The 15,294-nt window shown below is 45.1% G+C and overlaps 1 protein-coding gene across 6 annotated transcripts in view; it reads left to right on the plus strand.

Annotated features, from left to right (window-relative positions):
• PTK2B (protein tyrosine kinase 2 beta) overlaps positions 1-15,294 on the plus strand; it is a 128,549-nt gene that overhangs the window by 83,860 nt on the left and 29,395 nt on the right. For 5 of the 6 annotated variants that reach the window (XM_068553581.1, XM_068553583.1, XM_068553584.1 and 2 more), the window contains exons 3-5: positions 8,225-8,403; positions 8,936-9,023; positions 10,213-10,292. In XM_068553581.1, coding sequence (XP_068409682.1) covers positions 8,225-8,403; positions 8,936-9,023; positions 10,213-10,292 — 347 coding nt within the window. Of the gene's footprint in view, positions 1-8,224; positions 8,404-8,935; positions 9,024-10,212; positions 10,293-15,294 lie in introns of those variants that run through there. The other variant, XM_068553586.1, reaches the window with a different exon arrangement.

Genomic DNA, 15,294 nt, shown 5'->3' on the forward strand with positions numbered 1-15,294 from the left:
CTGGGGACAAGCACCTAGTCCTGTTCCTTCTTTGTTTCTGATGGGCAAGAGGAAGTACCAGAGAATAGGGAGAGAGGTGAAGGCAGTTTGGGGTCTTCACGCTATTTGATAAAGCCAATAAATCAACGTCAGCCAAGCAGGAAGAAAAGCCATAGAAATCCCACTGTTTGCAAGAAAGCCTCAGAAGCTGTGAGCCATGGGCTGTCCGGGGGCCTGCTTTTCAGTAGCCCTCAACGTGGGTGGAAGGAAAGGTTTTTCCTGTAGCAAAATAGAATCCTGGGCTTAGCTAAATAACAATTGATAAAATGAAGACAGCTTTTTTTTTTCTTTTGTGTCATGTTACATATGGCAATTTTGTGAGTAGGTAAATATCTTATACTGTTGTTTTTAGAAGCGATTTATTCATAGAGAAAGAAATATGGAACTCATTAATGACAAATTGTGAGCCGTGGGTGGAGGGCTTGTTTTGCTGCTCCCACCATTTGCGTGAGAAGCTTTGTAAATATGAGAGAAGAGGCAATGAAGTGTGAGGGAAAGCCAGGGCTGATGCAGAAGCCTCCACGGGGAGAGCATGTCAAACCTTAAAGTTTTTTCTTTTAAACTGATTTCCCAGCCCACTCTGGGGCACCCGCCACTTAAGCTGCTTTCCTCCTCTCACCCCCTGAATAGAAGCTTCTTGAGGAGAGGGCTCTCTCGTGAGCTCTAGGGCTCCTGCTACACTTTGCAGAATGCATACGTCATAGATAGTTGCTGATGGTTGGAATGAAGGAACCGTCTGCAGCTTCACAGGACAAGGGCAGGGAACAGCAGGAAGGAGGCTGTGGCTCGGGGAGCTTGTCATCCTACTAGAAGTACATGTCAGAACGGGGTTCACAGCCTGGGCTTGGGTGACTCCAAAGTTAGTGCTCTTTGTATGTCACCTGTGGTTGTCAACTTTGCCTCTCCCCAGGTATGCCTGGAGGATGGACACACTTTGCAGTGAAGTTCTGACCCAGTGCAATTGGGGAGCTAGCACAGACTTCACAGGTTGAGGACACAGTCCTCCACAAGACACCCTTCCTCAGAGTTCCCAGGCTACCCACACTTCTGACCAACTGGCTAAAAATTTAGGGGCTCCCACTACCTCAGTTTCAATAATTTGCTAGAATGACTCACAAAACTCAGGCCAATTAAAATTTTATTATAAAGGATACAAGTAGGAACCAGCCAAATGAAGAGACACATAGGGTGAGTTCTAGGAGGGTCCTAAACATGAAGTTTCTGTGTTCTTAGAACATGTCATGCTCCAGCTAGCATTACCAACCAGGCAGCTCCCCCCAGCTTTAGTGTCTAGAGTTTTTATTGGGGTTTAATGACGTAGACATACTTGATTGACTGATTGACTGTTGGTTGATTGGGTCATTGGCCATGTAATTTGACTCAATCTCCAGCCCTCCTCGTCTCCCTGGATGCCAGGCTGATATCATGTGACTCAAAGCTCCAAACCTCTAATCACATGGTTGATCTTTCCAACAAGGCCAGCCCTCATCATGAGACTTCCTAAGGGCCCACCATGAGTTACCTCATCACCATAAACCTTGGTGGTGAGGTTTGGTCCAAGGTACCCATCAGGAACAATAAAGACACACATCACTTAGGAAATTCCAAGCATTCAGAGGCTCCCTTCCCAGAAGCAAGGACAAAGACCAGCCAAGTTCTTTCCTATACAACATCCTGTCATCAGTAACCAGCAGGGTGACGGTGATGGTGGGTGGAGTAGCCATTTGGTAAAGCTCCATCTCCCCAGGAACTTCAGGTTTTCTCCTCCAGGAAGAAGCTCCCCTGCAACCCAATAAAAAGTCCGTTCAGTACCAGGCAGCCTCCCAAGAATGCATTTCATGTTTAGAAAATCCCCAGATTCTTCCTTACCTGAAACTGAAATCAATCTTCCTTTGAAAATCTGTTGGATGAAGAGTCTCTTAATGAATTTCCACCCCAAGGATCTAGAGTTAACCTTATCCCAACATCCCTACAACAGAAATTGGTTGCTTTTTAGCAGGAAACCTAGACAAAATTTTGCATAAATTAGGCCCTGGAGAGTTTCACAGACCACAGAGCCAAGAGCTGGATTCAGTCAGGCCCCTCTCAGAGACTCTGAGTGGAAGAGAAGCTGAAAAGCCCCATCTAGCCTGGCAAAAATTTTATTTGTCCATTTGATATGGTGCCTTTACTTCTCATGTGGCTGGGAGTCTCCCTCACCAGAGTGTCTCTTCATTTTGAAATTATTTCAAACTTATAAAAAAAAGTTGAAAAAACAGTCCAAAGAACTCCCATATCACCTTCACCCAGATTCCCCAATTGTTCAGATGTATCATTTGCCATATGTAGTAGCTCTATCTCTTGATAAACACACATACAATATGCCCACTATCATTCTCTTTCTGAATTATTTGAAAGCAAGTTGCAGCAATACTGCACCATCACTGAAAAGACTCCAGTGTTTATTTCCCCACACAAGGACACTCTCCTACAGAGCTATACTGCGACCATCTAAATCAGGAAATCGCCATTGCTGCAAACAGCTCTACCCTCCGAAACACAGAGCCCATTCAGATTTTACCAACTGTACCTACAATGTCTCTTTTTCCTGTCTGGTCCAGGAACACACATTACATTGCGTTGTCATATCTCTTTGGTCTCCTCCAATCTGGAAGAGTTTCTCAGTCTGGAAGAGTACAGGCCTTTTATTCTATCAATCTCTGAGGAGACCCCTCACCCAGGTCTCATGACTAGACTCATCATGAACTCTTAGCAGGGATAGCTCCGAAATGATGCTATACCCTTCTCAGTGTATCAAGGTGGGAGGCATGTCCTGTTTACCTTGTTCTAACGCTGGTGATGTTAACTTTGATGACCTGGTCATTTGTGTCTGCCAGGGTTTCCTTTGTATTTGATTAGTGTCTGAAAGGAGATACACTAAGACCGTGTCAATGTCCTATTCATCATCAGACCTCCACCCTCCAGCTTTATCATCCGTTGATGAACCAACCGACACCGAGTTTGTTGCCAAATGGTGGTTTTCTATTTCCATCCTTCCTTCTACATTCACTAGTTAGCAATCTCCTGGAAAGAAGAGCATCCTCTTCTCCCCCATTTATTTATCTATCTGTCCTAGATTCTATTTTATTCAGTGGATGCAATCCATTCCTACCATTATAGACTTCAATGCTTAGGTTCTCCCAGGCTTGGCCCGTGCCAGCCCCTTTAAGCTGATACTGCTTCCTTGTTATATGTCCCCAACATTCTCTAAACACTTCCTTTTTTCTAGCACAAAAAGATACTCCAGGCTCATCTTGTACCTTCTTTGCCCCAGCCCTGGAATCAGCCATTTCTCCAAGGAACCCTAGATCCGTTTAGTGGAGAAGGGTATTTGGAAAGTAAGACTGGGTGCTTGGTATGCACTTGACTATCAGGGTGTCATTGGTCCTAGGCTTTCTCAGTAAACAAACCTCTCTCTCTCTCTCTCTCTCTCTCTCTCTCTCTCTCTCTCTCTCACTCTCTCTCTCACCAATGCTTTTAATTCCAGTTCCTCACCTAAGGTTCCTCTCTATTCTTCCTTTCTCTATATTTCAAATACTTTCTCCAACAGTAAGAAACCTATTTCCCATTATCCTCAATATATTGACTCCTTTGCTCAATCCACCTGTATGTAACCAATTTCCTAACCACTCCAGACCTCTCCACCCCTGGCCCCACCTCCTCCTTTGATCCGCTCCTGGCTCTGCAGCCACTGCCAACCCCTCAGCCTCACTACTTTGACCCCTGGGCAAACCACCACCTCCAAGGGAAAGAAGAAAGAAAAGGAGATAAAAAGGTAGCAGAAGAGGAAAGCAGAGTTTTGTTTTGTATTTCCAATCTTTCTTTGTTTTTACAAAAGCACCAGAATCTATAAGAGATTGCTGTGTTAAAATAATGCTAAGGTTTTTTGAGTGTTTACCTTGCGCCAAGTTCTGTCTTAAGGGGTTTTATCTAATTTAATCCTCGTAAGACCATTCAAAATAGATACTGCTATTTTCTCCATGTCACAGATGAGAACGCTGAATGCAAAGAGCTTAAATATGTTGTCCAAGGAAAACTAGCTACGTGGTGGTGGGTGGATGGAGCACTTGTAGAAGTTTGACACCAGGGCTTGTACTTCTGGCTATTGCTGTGTTGCATGATGGCTGCCTGTGACTTGAAGAGAGCTCTCTGCTCCCCAACCCTTTCCCATCTGCAGAGAAGACAGATTTGTTCATTAACATACTACATAGATTTCAAAAATGGTGTCGCTTGGCTGGACTAATCTTCCCACATAGAATAATGATAAAATCTGGACAAAATAAAAAATCAAATTCTCTTGAAGATTCTGGAGAGAGACCACAGCAAAGCAGAAGGAAAATCTGCTCTTGAGAGCTGAACTGCAAAGAACGAAATCTGCAAATTTGTGGCTTTTGCCTAATGGCACTTTCCAATCTGGGAGGGGCTAGAGGGGCAGAAAGCAGCAGCCTTACAGGTTTGAGGTGTCAGAGGATAGAACTTGGGGCTGGCAGCGTAGCCAGAAGATTGAGGAAAGTCCTGGAAAACAGGGAGCCACAGAGAGGGTGAATACCAAAATAGAAATTTTAATTTAATTTTTTTTTACTTTACAGAAGTATCAAATAAATTTAACAAAAGAATAAATTAGGAATAAATTTAACAAAAGACCTGTACAACGTATATACTAGGAACTACAAATCATTGCTGGCAAACATTAAAGACGAGCAAAATAAGTGGAAAGATATACCATGTGTGAGGATTGGAAGACTCAGTGCTGTTAAGATGCCAATTCTCCCTCGCTAAGCTATAGATGTAACACAGTCTCAATCATAATTCAGCAAACATTTTAAATAGAAAGTGACAAACTGATTCGAAAATGTATATGGAAATGCAGAGACCCAGAATAGCACAATAATCTTGGGGAGGAAATGGTGGAAGGCTTACGCTGTTTGACTTCGAGATCTCCTCGAAAGCTACAGTAATGCAGACAGCGTGGTGCTGGCATAGTGTAGACACAGATCAATAGAACAGAACTGAGAGTCCAGAAATAGACCTAAACTTATATGGCCAATTGATTTTGACAAAGACAGCAAAATAATTCAGTTGGGAAGTGAAGGTCAACAACCAATGTTGAAAAACCATAGATCTTTATGAGAGAAAAAAATGTATTTTGACCCCTACCTCACACCATACACCAAAGTTAATTCAATATCAATCACAGAGCTAAAGGTGAAAGTTAAAACTATGAAGCTTATAAAAGAAAAGAGAATATCTTCATGATTTGGAGGCAGGCAAAAATTTCTTAGACAGGATGCAAAAAGCACTAATCATAAAAGAACATTTTGATAAATGAGACTTTATCAAAAGATGCTGTTAAGGAAATAAATAACAGGCACAGTACAGACCTAGAGAAGATATTCATAAAACATATACAAAGTACTTTTAGCTAGAGTGTATAAGGATCTCCTACTTCAATAAACACACACACACACACTCACACCGAAACAAAGTGGGCAAAGAATTTAAACAAGTACTTCACAAAGGAAGACATATTAATGGTCAATAAGCAGATGAAAAAGTGCTCAATATTGTTAGTCACCAGGAAAATGCAAATTAAAAGCTCAATGAGATTCTATGCATACTCGCTAAAATGACTAATATTAAAAATACTTATATAACACCAAATGTTGGTAAGGAGGTGGTGTAATGGAAATCTCATATATCACAGTGGAAATATAAAATAGAATAATCTTGGCAATTTCTTATAAAGTTAAACATTTATCTACCTTTGACCTAGTCATTCCTCTCCTAGGTATTTGTCCAAAGGAAATGACAGCATACATACACAAAAAGACTTGTACATTAATGTTCATAGTAATTTTATTTACAATAGCCAAAAATGAGAAATAGCCCAGGTATTTAGCAACAGGGGAATGAATAATATATGCTAAGTGATTCCATTTATATGAAGTTCTACAACAGGCGAAACTAAGTAAAAGTGGGAGGAAAAAAATCATTGCCTAGAATTGGAGGTGGGAATGTGCATGAAGTTTGACTGAAAAGGGATATGAGGGAACTTTCTGGGGATCTGGAAATCTCTTAATTGGTATGTGGGTTGCACAGGTGTATTCATGTGTCAAATTGTATAGCTAAAATTTGCGTGTTTAAATTAATACAAATTTCACTGTAAAAGAAGAACTGTAAAAATTGATAATAGTTGAGTGATGGTTAGGGAGTAGATGGTGTTGTAGAAGAAGCAAGAATGGCTGAATGTTAGTAATTGTTGAAGCTGGGCGATGTGTACATGGGGGTTTATTATACTATTCTACTGACTTCTGTTTTCTTCGTATATATTTGAAATTTTCAATAATCACAGGGGTCCCAGTTCTGGGGAAATCAGCCTTTAGTTATATAAGTTTTAACTTGGGTAGGGAAGTCTCTAAGTTTAAAAACACCAGAGCCTGGGACTCCAGTTTGGGAGTCTGTATGGAACTGACATGGGGGCTCTGGATGGCCCAGTGGACAGAGAAGTACAGAGGGTGAGTGGCAAGAGAAATGGGTGGAAATAATGACAAAATGGTCAACTTCACAGTCTTGAACTCTTCCTCTTGTCTGTGTCGCTCTCACTGTAGGTACCATTGATCACAGCCTTCTTCCTCATTCCAGGACCGAAGTTCTGATTCCTGTGCTGATTTGTTACCACAGTTAACATCTGCATTTTGTGCCTCAGTTTCCATCTCAGAGCAATACTTGACTGCTCTGATGGGCATTTGCTTTCCTAATGGGGAAGGGATTTTTCAAGCTTAGAGTCTTTTAGCTTCACAACTCCATGGAGTTAAAGAGGGCTGACAGGAGGCAGAACTGGACTAAGACATGTGGGTGCACAGGCTGAAGAAGAATTTGGTGTTCTTTCAAAACAGTATTTTTTAAATATTAGTTGGACATTTTATTAGTGAAAATAAGAAGAAACTGATTTTCTTCTAAGAAAAATGGTATACCTTTCTTTTTGTTCCAATTAAGGAATTGATTATATTTGATTTACTACATTAGACAGCTTCTTGGGAGATGTAACAAAAACATAAAATTTAAATAATCTGGGGTCACTGTTCTTCCTGATCAGACAGCAACCCACCCTGCATTGTTCTGCCTTCGGGCTGGTTGTATATAGGCTAGGTGGCATGCGTTGCAAAGGTACTCAACAGAGATTAGACAGTGCTTGTGAGTTTTTTAATTTGCCTTTGAGGGTACCTTTTGCTCCATCAGGAGTGGGCTTGATTCACCAGTTACGCATGGAACCACATGAGAAACCTGAGTTAAAGTGAAACCAATGTGATTTCAGAACTAGACGGGACCTTATAGATGATGGGTTTCCAGGCAGCTGCCAGTGGATCCCCTCTTAATCCAGCTCTGGCTCTAGGCCAGGAAGCTATGGCATCAGGTTGTGGGGCAGGTTGGCTTCTGGTCAAGAAAGCAGGAATAAGGAGAGCACCTAATTTCTTGTCAACACTCTATTTCCAGTGGCCATGCTTCTTGTGTGGGAATTGTGCCATTTAATCTTTAATGCAAGTCCTGTCCTTCTATCTTGCCCAGCCCACCTTCCCATTAAGCAGCTTGGTCTAGTACAAGTCCTCAGAGTCCAGTGGCTCAGGGTTCAAGATCCCAGCTTAATTCCATGAGCTGTGTGACCTCCCTCAGTTTCCTCATCCGCCAAATGGGGATGTGACACCTGCTCCCCTGTGTTGCACAGATTCAATGAAACAATGCATGCACGGTGCCCAGAAGTGCCTACTGGAGACGCTCAGTAATGCTGGCTGAATTGGGAACCATTCAGAGGGTCCTTCTTACACAGCGGATGCTTGGTTTGATTGGTTTGGTTGGAATGAAATACAGAAGCACAGAATCCATGTTCTTTGCCTCACTGCATTTTCCCCTTGGCTTCTCCTGTCTCCTCTCAGTTCCTCCATCTCTGTGTCATTTTGCCAACTTGCCCATTCATCACGTAGAGCCTACTGTGTACCACGCCTTGCACTAAGTGCTAGCGAATCAGTGATGAATAAAACGTTAAGTCGGAATCCCACCCTAGAGAATCACACCTCCAGGGCCTGCATGAGGACTGTGGGGGCCTAGCAGGGGCACCCCTGAGTCATGCCCCCTCTCTTCTCCTCTGTAGGAGGTCATCACCTCCATCCTGCTGAGCGGGCGGATCGGGCCCAACATCCAGCTGGCAGACTGCTACGGGCTGAGGCTGAAGCACATGAAGTCGGATGAGATCCACTGGCTGCACCCGCAGATGACGGTGGGCGAGGTGCAGGACAAGTACGAGTGTCTACACATGGAAGCTGAGTGGAGGTAGGAGAGGAGCCCTGTGCTCCTAAATGGGGGGGGGGCGGTAAGTGAGGAGTGGGGAGACCCTGGGAAGTCCTTTCTTGGAGCACTTCCCAACCTCTGAGAATATTCTAGAACATCGCAGTGGCATTTTAGGTTGGTCCTTCTGCAGCGTCCAATGCATGTGTTTGCTAAGAGCTAATATGGGCTCACAGCACATCCCAAGACAGATATCTAGGCACAGCCCTAAACAGGATGCCGTTGGCACTATGGAGAAGGAAGAACAGAAGTGCAGGCAAGAGGGAGAGCCAGGCCAAGGGCTGGTCTGTGAACCTAAGGTAAACAGCTGCCATCAGAGGGAGAAGATGGAGAGTCAGGACCAGCACTGACCACCATGCGCTGGCCAGCCACCCCTCTGTCCTTCATGGTCCTCCAACCAACCACAGAGAAAGGAAAGAGGAGCAAGTCCTGAATGGGAGGCCAGGAGCTCCACGGGCAGCCCCTGGTATGACCAGCTTCCCTGTGTCAACCAGAGAGTCTGAATTTCCTGTCCCAGGTATGACCTTCAAATCCGCTACCTGCCAGAGGACTTCATGGAGAGCCTGAAAGAAGACAGGACCACACTGCTTTATTTTTACCAACAGGTAAAAGTATTTTATCTTGTGGTCCCCATGGTCATATGACCATCCTCTCCTGGAGAGATGGAAAGACAAAGCTTAGATTTTGGAGGTCCCATTCCAGGAAACTTCTCTCGGGGACATTCCTTGGTCCCTGGTCAGCTGTCCAACCCTGCTTCCCTCACAGCTAAGGGTTGGCTAACCCCACCCCGTAGGCACAGCCTCTCTTGGGCTTTCCTAGTGGCTTTTCCTAGTGCCCAGGAGACCTGGCTGGGGAAGCAGGCAGAGCAGGTCCGAAGAGGAGGCAATAGTCTTAGCACACAGGCTCGGCCGTCTGACACACCTGGTATCTACCCAGCTGTACCGCTTCCTAACCCGGTATCCCTCGGGACTTAATTTACCTGCACGAGGCTGTTTCTTCTTCTGTAAAATTGGGATGATAGTAAGAATACCTACTTTACAGGGCTCATGTGAAGGCCTAATGATAGCATTAGCAGTGTGCTGGTAAACCAGCTCTCTGATTTGTAGCACTTGCCGATTTCCATGGTGTAAATACTCCCATCGTGGTCTATTTCAAACTACCAATATTTCAACCAGCTTGCGAGATTTTGGAAAACGTAATAACTGGCTTCCATGAGCTGTTTAGAGCTGCTCACCACACCCCTGGCTATAATGCACATGACGTGCCCAGAACGGGACCCGGCAAGGAGTGAGTGCCGGGTACAGGGAGTTGCCCTCGTTGTTTTCTGCCTGGCCTTAGCCCCCTCCTACACCTCCCTCCTGGTTCACTAGAGACCAAGCCAGACTTTTCTTCTACAGTGGATGACATCTGTCACCACTTACCAACAAGGCTTTGGATAAATTACTGAGTCCTCCCCAAATTCCCAGCATCCTTATCTCCAAAATGAGGAGTGGGAGAGGGGAGCCTCAACTTGCTGCCTCGTGGATCCATGAAAGAATGTGCCGTGAAATTGCTTCAGAAACTCGAGGGCCTCAGCCTGTGGGGGATCACCACTGCCCAGGGCTCTTCCTGAGTCTCCCCTTCCTGCTATTTATCTCCTGCTACGCATTTGTGCATAGCTGGGGGTGGGGGTGAGAGGTAGCTCAGGGCGGCAGGATGGTGTTCAAAGCACCCACCATCTCCTGGGGCCCTGCTCATCTCAGGGCAACAGGGAACAAGGGCGGGAGTCTGAACTTTGGCCTTTCTCCCTGCCAGCTCCGCAATGACTACATGCAACGCTATGCCAGCAAGGTCAGCGAGGGCATGGCCCTGCAGCTGGGCTGTCTGGAGCTCAGGTATGTGGCCTCAAGGCCTCTCCAGAGTGGGTGCCTGCACCTCCCCTCCTGTACTGGGCTCTTGGCCAGCTTGGACTTTCCTCCAGTGTGGGAAGCAAGAGTGGGTATGTGAGAGCTGGAAAGGGACGAGTTGTGGCCGACAGAGGGTAAGGCCCCGAGGTGCTCAGCGTCTGGTCGTTGGGAGAGAGGTGCCAGCTCCCTCTGTGGTTGGTGTCCCCTATCTTCCTTTGGCTGCCACTGCTCTTGCCTCCAGTTTGCCTGCTTCTTCAGTGTACCTGCCATCCAAGTGATCCAGTAAACGTTTCTTTGAGCACTAGGCAAGTTTCTGGGAGATATTCGAACGCTGGGATTCCATCTGTATCATTCACTGCTGTACCCCCAGCTCCAGTAGGTGCTAATAGATATGGACAAAGTTAGTAAATCATCCGGGGAGGCCCGTAAACTTACAGTGTTTGGGAGGTGACAAGTGTGTCTACAATTGATCATAATACAGCAGAATGAAATAAGCACCAAATAGACATACATATAGGAGCCAGTAATCCTGCCCGAGGACATCAGGAAGAGGGGATGTGAACTGGTCCAGGAAGCAAGAGAACGATTTCCATCGGTAGATACTGGGGGGAACTGGGAGGTGGGGGAGGGGGCATTCTGGGCTCAGGGACCAGTGGCAGGAAAAGAGCAGACTGGAGGACCGTGGGAGATGAGCTTAGGGAGGTGAGCTGGGGTCGATGGTGGAAGACTTTGAATGACAGTCTAAGAAATAAACCTTATTCTTGGCTGTTGGGAGCACTGGGGGCAGAGGGGGAGGATGTTAAGACCGTGCTCTAGCACTTTCTCAACCAAAGCAGCACCATTCACTTTCACCATCCACCAGTATCCATGACCCGTTCTGCCCTCTCATCACCTTTTCTGTACTCCTTGTCTGTCCTAGAACAGTGGTCCTGAAATCTGGTTGCAGATCATAATCATCTGGGAGCTCATTAAATTAGAGATTCCCTAACCCCACCCTTGGAAACTCTGGTTTAGTAGATGTGCTTTTTTAAAAAATTTTATTTATTTAATTTATTTATTTATCCATTCATTCATTCATTTATTTATTTATTTGGCTGCGTTGGGTCTTCGTTGCTGTGCGCGGGCTTTTCATTGTGGTGGCTTCTCTTGTTGCGGAGCGCAGGCTCTAAGCATGCGGGCTTCAGTAGTCGTGGCATGCGGGCTCAGTAGTTGTGGCTCGTGGGCTCTAGAGCACAGGCTCAGTAGTTGTGGCGCGCAGGCTTAGTTGCTCCGCAGCGTGTGGGATCTTCCCGGACCAGGGCTCAAACCCGTGTCCCCTGCGTTGGCAGGCAGATTCTTAACCACTGCGCCACCAGGGAAGTCCCAGGACATGCGTTTTTGACAAGTCCTCCGGATGATTTAGAGACAGTTAGCCTCGTATGAGGTGACGGTTCCAGGGTGAGTCTTGCCCTAGCTGTGACCTTAAAGGTATAGAGAATAGGACTCTGCTGCTGCTTCTGCTAAGTTGGGGAGCATTGAGGAATTCTGGCTCCCATCCTGGGTCTCAGAGAGAGTGCTGAGGGGTCCCCCAGGGAGAGCCGTGGGATGGGAAGGGGGGCTTCTGAAACTGTTGGCATCTGTGACAGAATAGGTCAAGGACAGCCTCAGAGGGCTCCTCCTTACTTTCCTGCTTGGTGGCTGTCTTCAGCAAGCCAGGGAGCACAAGGGTCCCCTGCACAGAGGAAGTCTGCACCCCTGATGCCAGCTGGAAGACAGACCACCTCGCCGCAGTTGGCAGTGGTCCTGGGAGTTGCGTGCTGCTGGTTCGGGGGCTCTCCGCGAAGTTTACCTTATTACGTGTGCCATTTATGCCTTCCAAGACCATCACAGCATTGCAACTTACACACGCCTATCTTCTCCTCTGAAATTAGACAACTCAGAAAAGCCCACCTTTACCTTTTTGTCTGTGGATCTCATACCCAGAACTCCAGTGTCACTTTGAGACTCTGATCACTGAAGTCACTATCAAAATATCATCACTTAGTAGTAAAATAGCAGCGTAGAGAAGACCCGTGAGCATTCTAGTTCATGTTCTTCTTTCCTCGAATCACTCCCAAACTATTATTGGTTGTAATAATAATGACTATCATTATTTAGCACCGGGCACTGGGCTAAATACACTGGAGGACAAAGCGCGCCAGCTGACATGGCTCCATTTATAGTCTTATAAGGAGTGGATGGTCTCTTGGTGTTGGCTATCTTATCAACTCAGGATTATTCCAAAACCCATACTTGTTTTACGACAGGGATGTATTATTTCACATCTCCCCTAGCCTGATGAGCAGAGTCAGGTAAATGTTCCTATTCTTATGGGCTGACCTTTGAGATACAACTTACATATTCGGGAAAGGATATGGAAAACACCTATTTTGTAAACTTCATAGATTTTCAAGCCTATACTTTTTAAAGTTGAATACAAAGCTATCCATTATCAAGGACTATTTTAAAGTCAAGTTATGACTATTTCTCACCAAGAGAGACAGATGCACTTCTGAAAATCAGGCCATAATGCAGAATTTTCCAAGGCTGTGATTTTTTTTCCTGAAAAGGTTCCAGAGTGCAGTCTACCTACAGATCATGGGCAAAAGTCCTATTAACATTGTTGTGTCACCTGCCTACTGATAATATAGTGTCTCCAGAAAAAAAAAAATGTATTCTTTCCTAGCTTAAACAAGAAGTATGGTATATGCACAAGATATGAGAGTACCAAGATGAATCCTCAATGGACTCAATTCATAGCGAGGAGCCATTGGGCATAATGATGAAGAGCAAAGGGTCTGAAGCTGGGCTGCCTGAATTTGCATGCTGGGTCTTCCACTTGCTGGGCAAGTTACTTCATCTTTCTGAGCCTCAGTTCCTTCATCTGTAAAATGGGAAGGATGATAATGGTAGCAACCCTACAGGGTTGTTATGAGGAATAAATGAGTTAACATACTTAAAGTAGTTAGAACAGTGATAGAGACAGAAGTATTCACTAGCTATCCATCATTTGTACTAATTAATTTTTTCTCTTTACCTTTATTTTGTTGTTTATTTACTTCAGTTGACTTTATTTTTTAGAACAGTTTTAGGTTCACAGCAAAATTGAGTGGAGAGTACAGAGAGTTCCCATAAACCCCTGTCCCCATCAACATCCGCCACCAGCATGGTTCATTCGTTACAACTGATGAACCTACTTTTACACATGATGATTACTCGAAGCCCATAGTTTACCCTAGGGTTCACTCTTGGTATTGTACATTCTGTGAGTTTTGACAAGTGTACAGTGACAATGTATCTACCATTACGGTATCTTAAAGAACAGTTTCACTGCCCTAAAAATCCCCTGTGCTCCCTATTCCTCCCTCCCTCCCCTCCCAACCCCTGAAAACCACTCATCTTTTACTGTCGTTATATTTGGCCTTTTCCAGAATGTCATATAGTTGGAATCATACTTAATTAATTTTTTTTGTTGATTTACTGGAAGTGCTTTATAAATGCCAAATATTTTCTCTAAATATCCCCTTATGAATTAAAGTGTGAAATTTATGGCCCACATGCTAGAGTACCCTCCCAGTTTGAGGAACCAAATAGCCTCCCCCTCACCAGAGACATCCAGGACTATTGTCCACTCCCAGCAGAGCCCCAGAACACTCTGACCTAAAAACTCAGAGTGAATGTGTAACCCAACAGTAGTTAGGTAGTAACGGATAATAAGTAAAGATTAGAGAAAGAACACTCAGCTTGTTTCAAAAGGCATTTTATCTCATAGTTGATTTATAAATGTTGGCGGTGAGTTAATATTTCTGTTGCTTTTCTTTACTTTCTGCTGTCCTTACCTGAGTATCAGTCAGGGACCTGTGCCAGCCCAGAGGCCCTGCTGCCCACCTGGTGTTTGCCAGTCACAGTGGCGGCCCAGGCTGCGGAGAACCAGCCAGGCACTAGAGGGTACTCCTAGCAGGTGCAGCCTCATTCAAGGATGGCAGTCAGGGCGGGTTGGGGATCACTGACAGCAGCTGAGACGGGGCTCAGCACAGAGGATTGGGAAGATCAGTCTCAGGCGAGAGGGTACATCTGATGAGGGGTGGTGACTGCTTCTCCTGGACATCCCAGTGATGTTCAAATGATCCAAACATTAGGGACACAGATCACAGCACACTTGAGTGACGGGGCACCTTTGTCCAAAGTTACACAATAAATGATCTTTAGTGCATGAGAGAAGGGCCATCAGTGATACAGGCAGTAAGCTGGATTTCTAGAGATTGGGATGGTGTAGATGTGTTATCTTCCTTTTTCCTAATAAAAAATTTTTCCACTCACCACCTCCTTAATCATTCTAAAATTGCTATTATTTTTCATGCTTTTTAATTCCTTGGTGTTCATTTCCAAATTTGTTCACCTTTCCATTTAGCCAACCCCAATTTTTTTTTTTTTTTACTAAGACTTATTTAAATACCCCAGTCCTCAGAATTCTTTCATCCATCCCTAGTCTCAAAACTCATTCATTCATTCATTCGTTATTGTAAACCAGGAGTGATATTAACAGACCACTGTCACCTGGGACTGGGAAGCAGATGTCACCCCCTCTGTGGGTAGTGCATCCCCTCTGTCTGGAATACTCGCCTGGTACCCCTTTTCAGCCTGATAAACTATTCCTTGTTCTGGCAGCTTTAGAAAATGCACTGAGCCAGGGTTGCCCACTTGCCCTCTACATTCATAGAAAACCTCAGAGCACACCTGTGAAATGTTGGCAATAAGCAATGTGGCCCTGGGCTCTTCCTGCAGAGCCACCTCAAGGGTCTCTCCACCTCGAAACCTTCCCCTTCCCTATGCCCTCCCCACCCGTCCTACCCTGCAGGGATCTGCCATACTTATGCGGCAGGCACCGAGTGGTTCACATCCGCTAGTCTGAAATCTATCAAACCTTGGAACTCAGGGTTGGTGCCGCCTTCACCTGGCACACGATGAGAGC

This window comes from Eschrichtius robustus, chromosome 10 (genome assembly GCF_028021215.1).
Source record: "Eschrichtius robustus isolate mEscRob2 chromosome 10, mEscRob2.pri, whole genome shotgun sequence".
NCBI lineage: Eukaryota > Metazoa > Chordata > Mammalia > Artiodactyla > Eschrichtiidae > Eschrichtius > Eschrichtius robustus.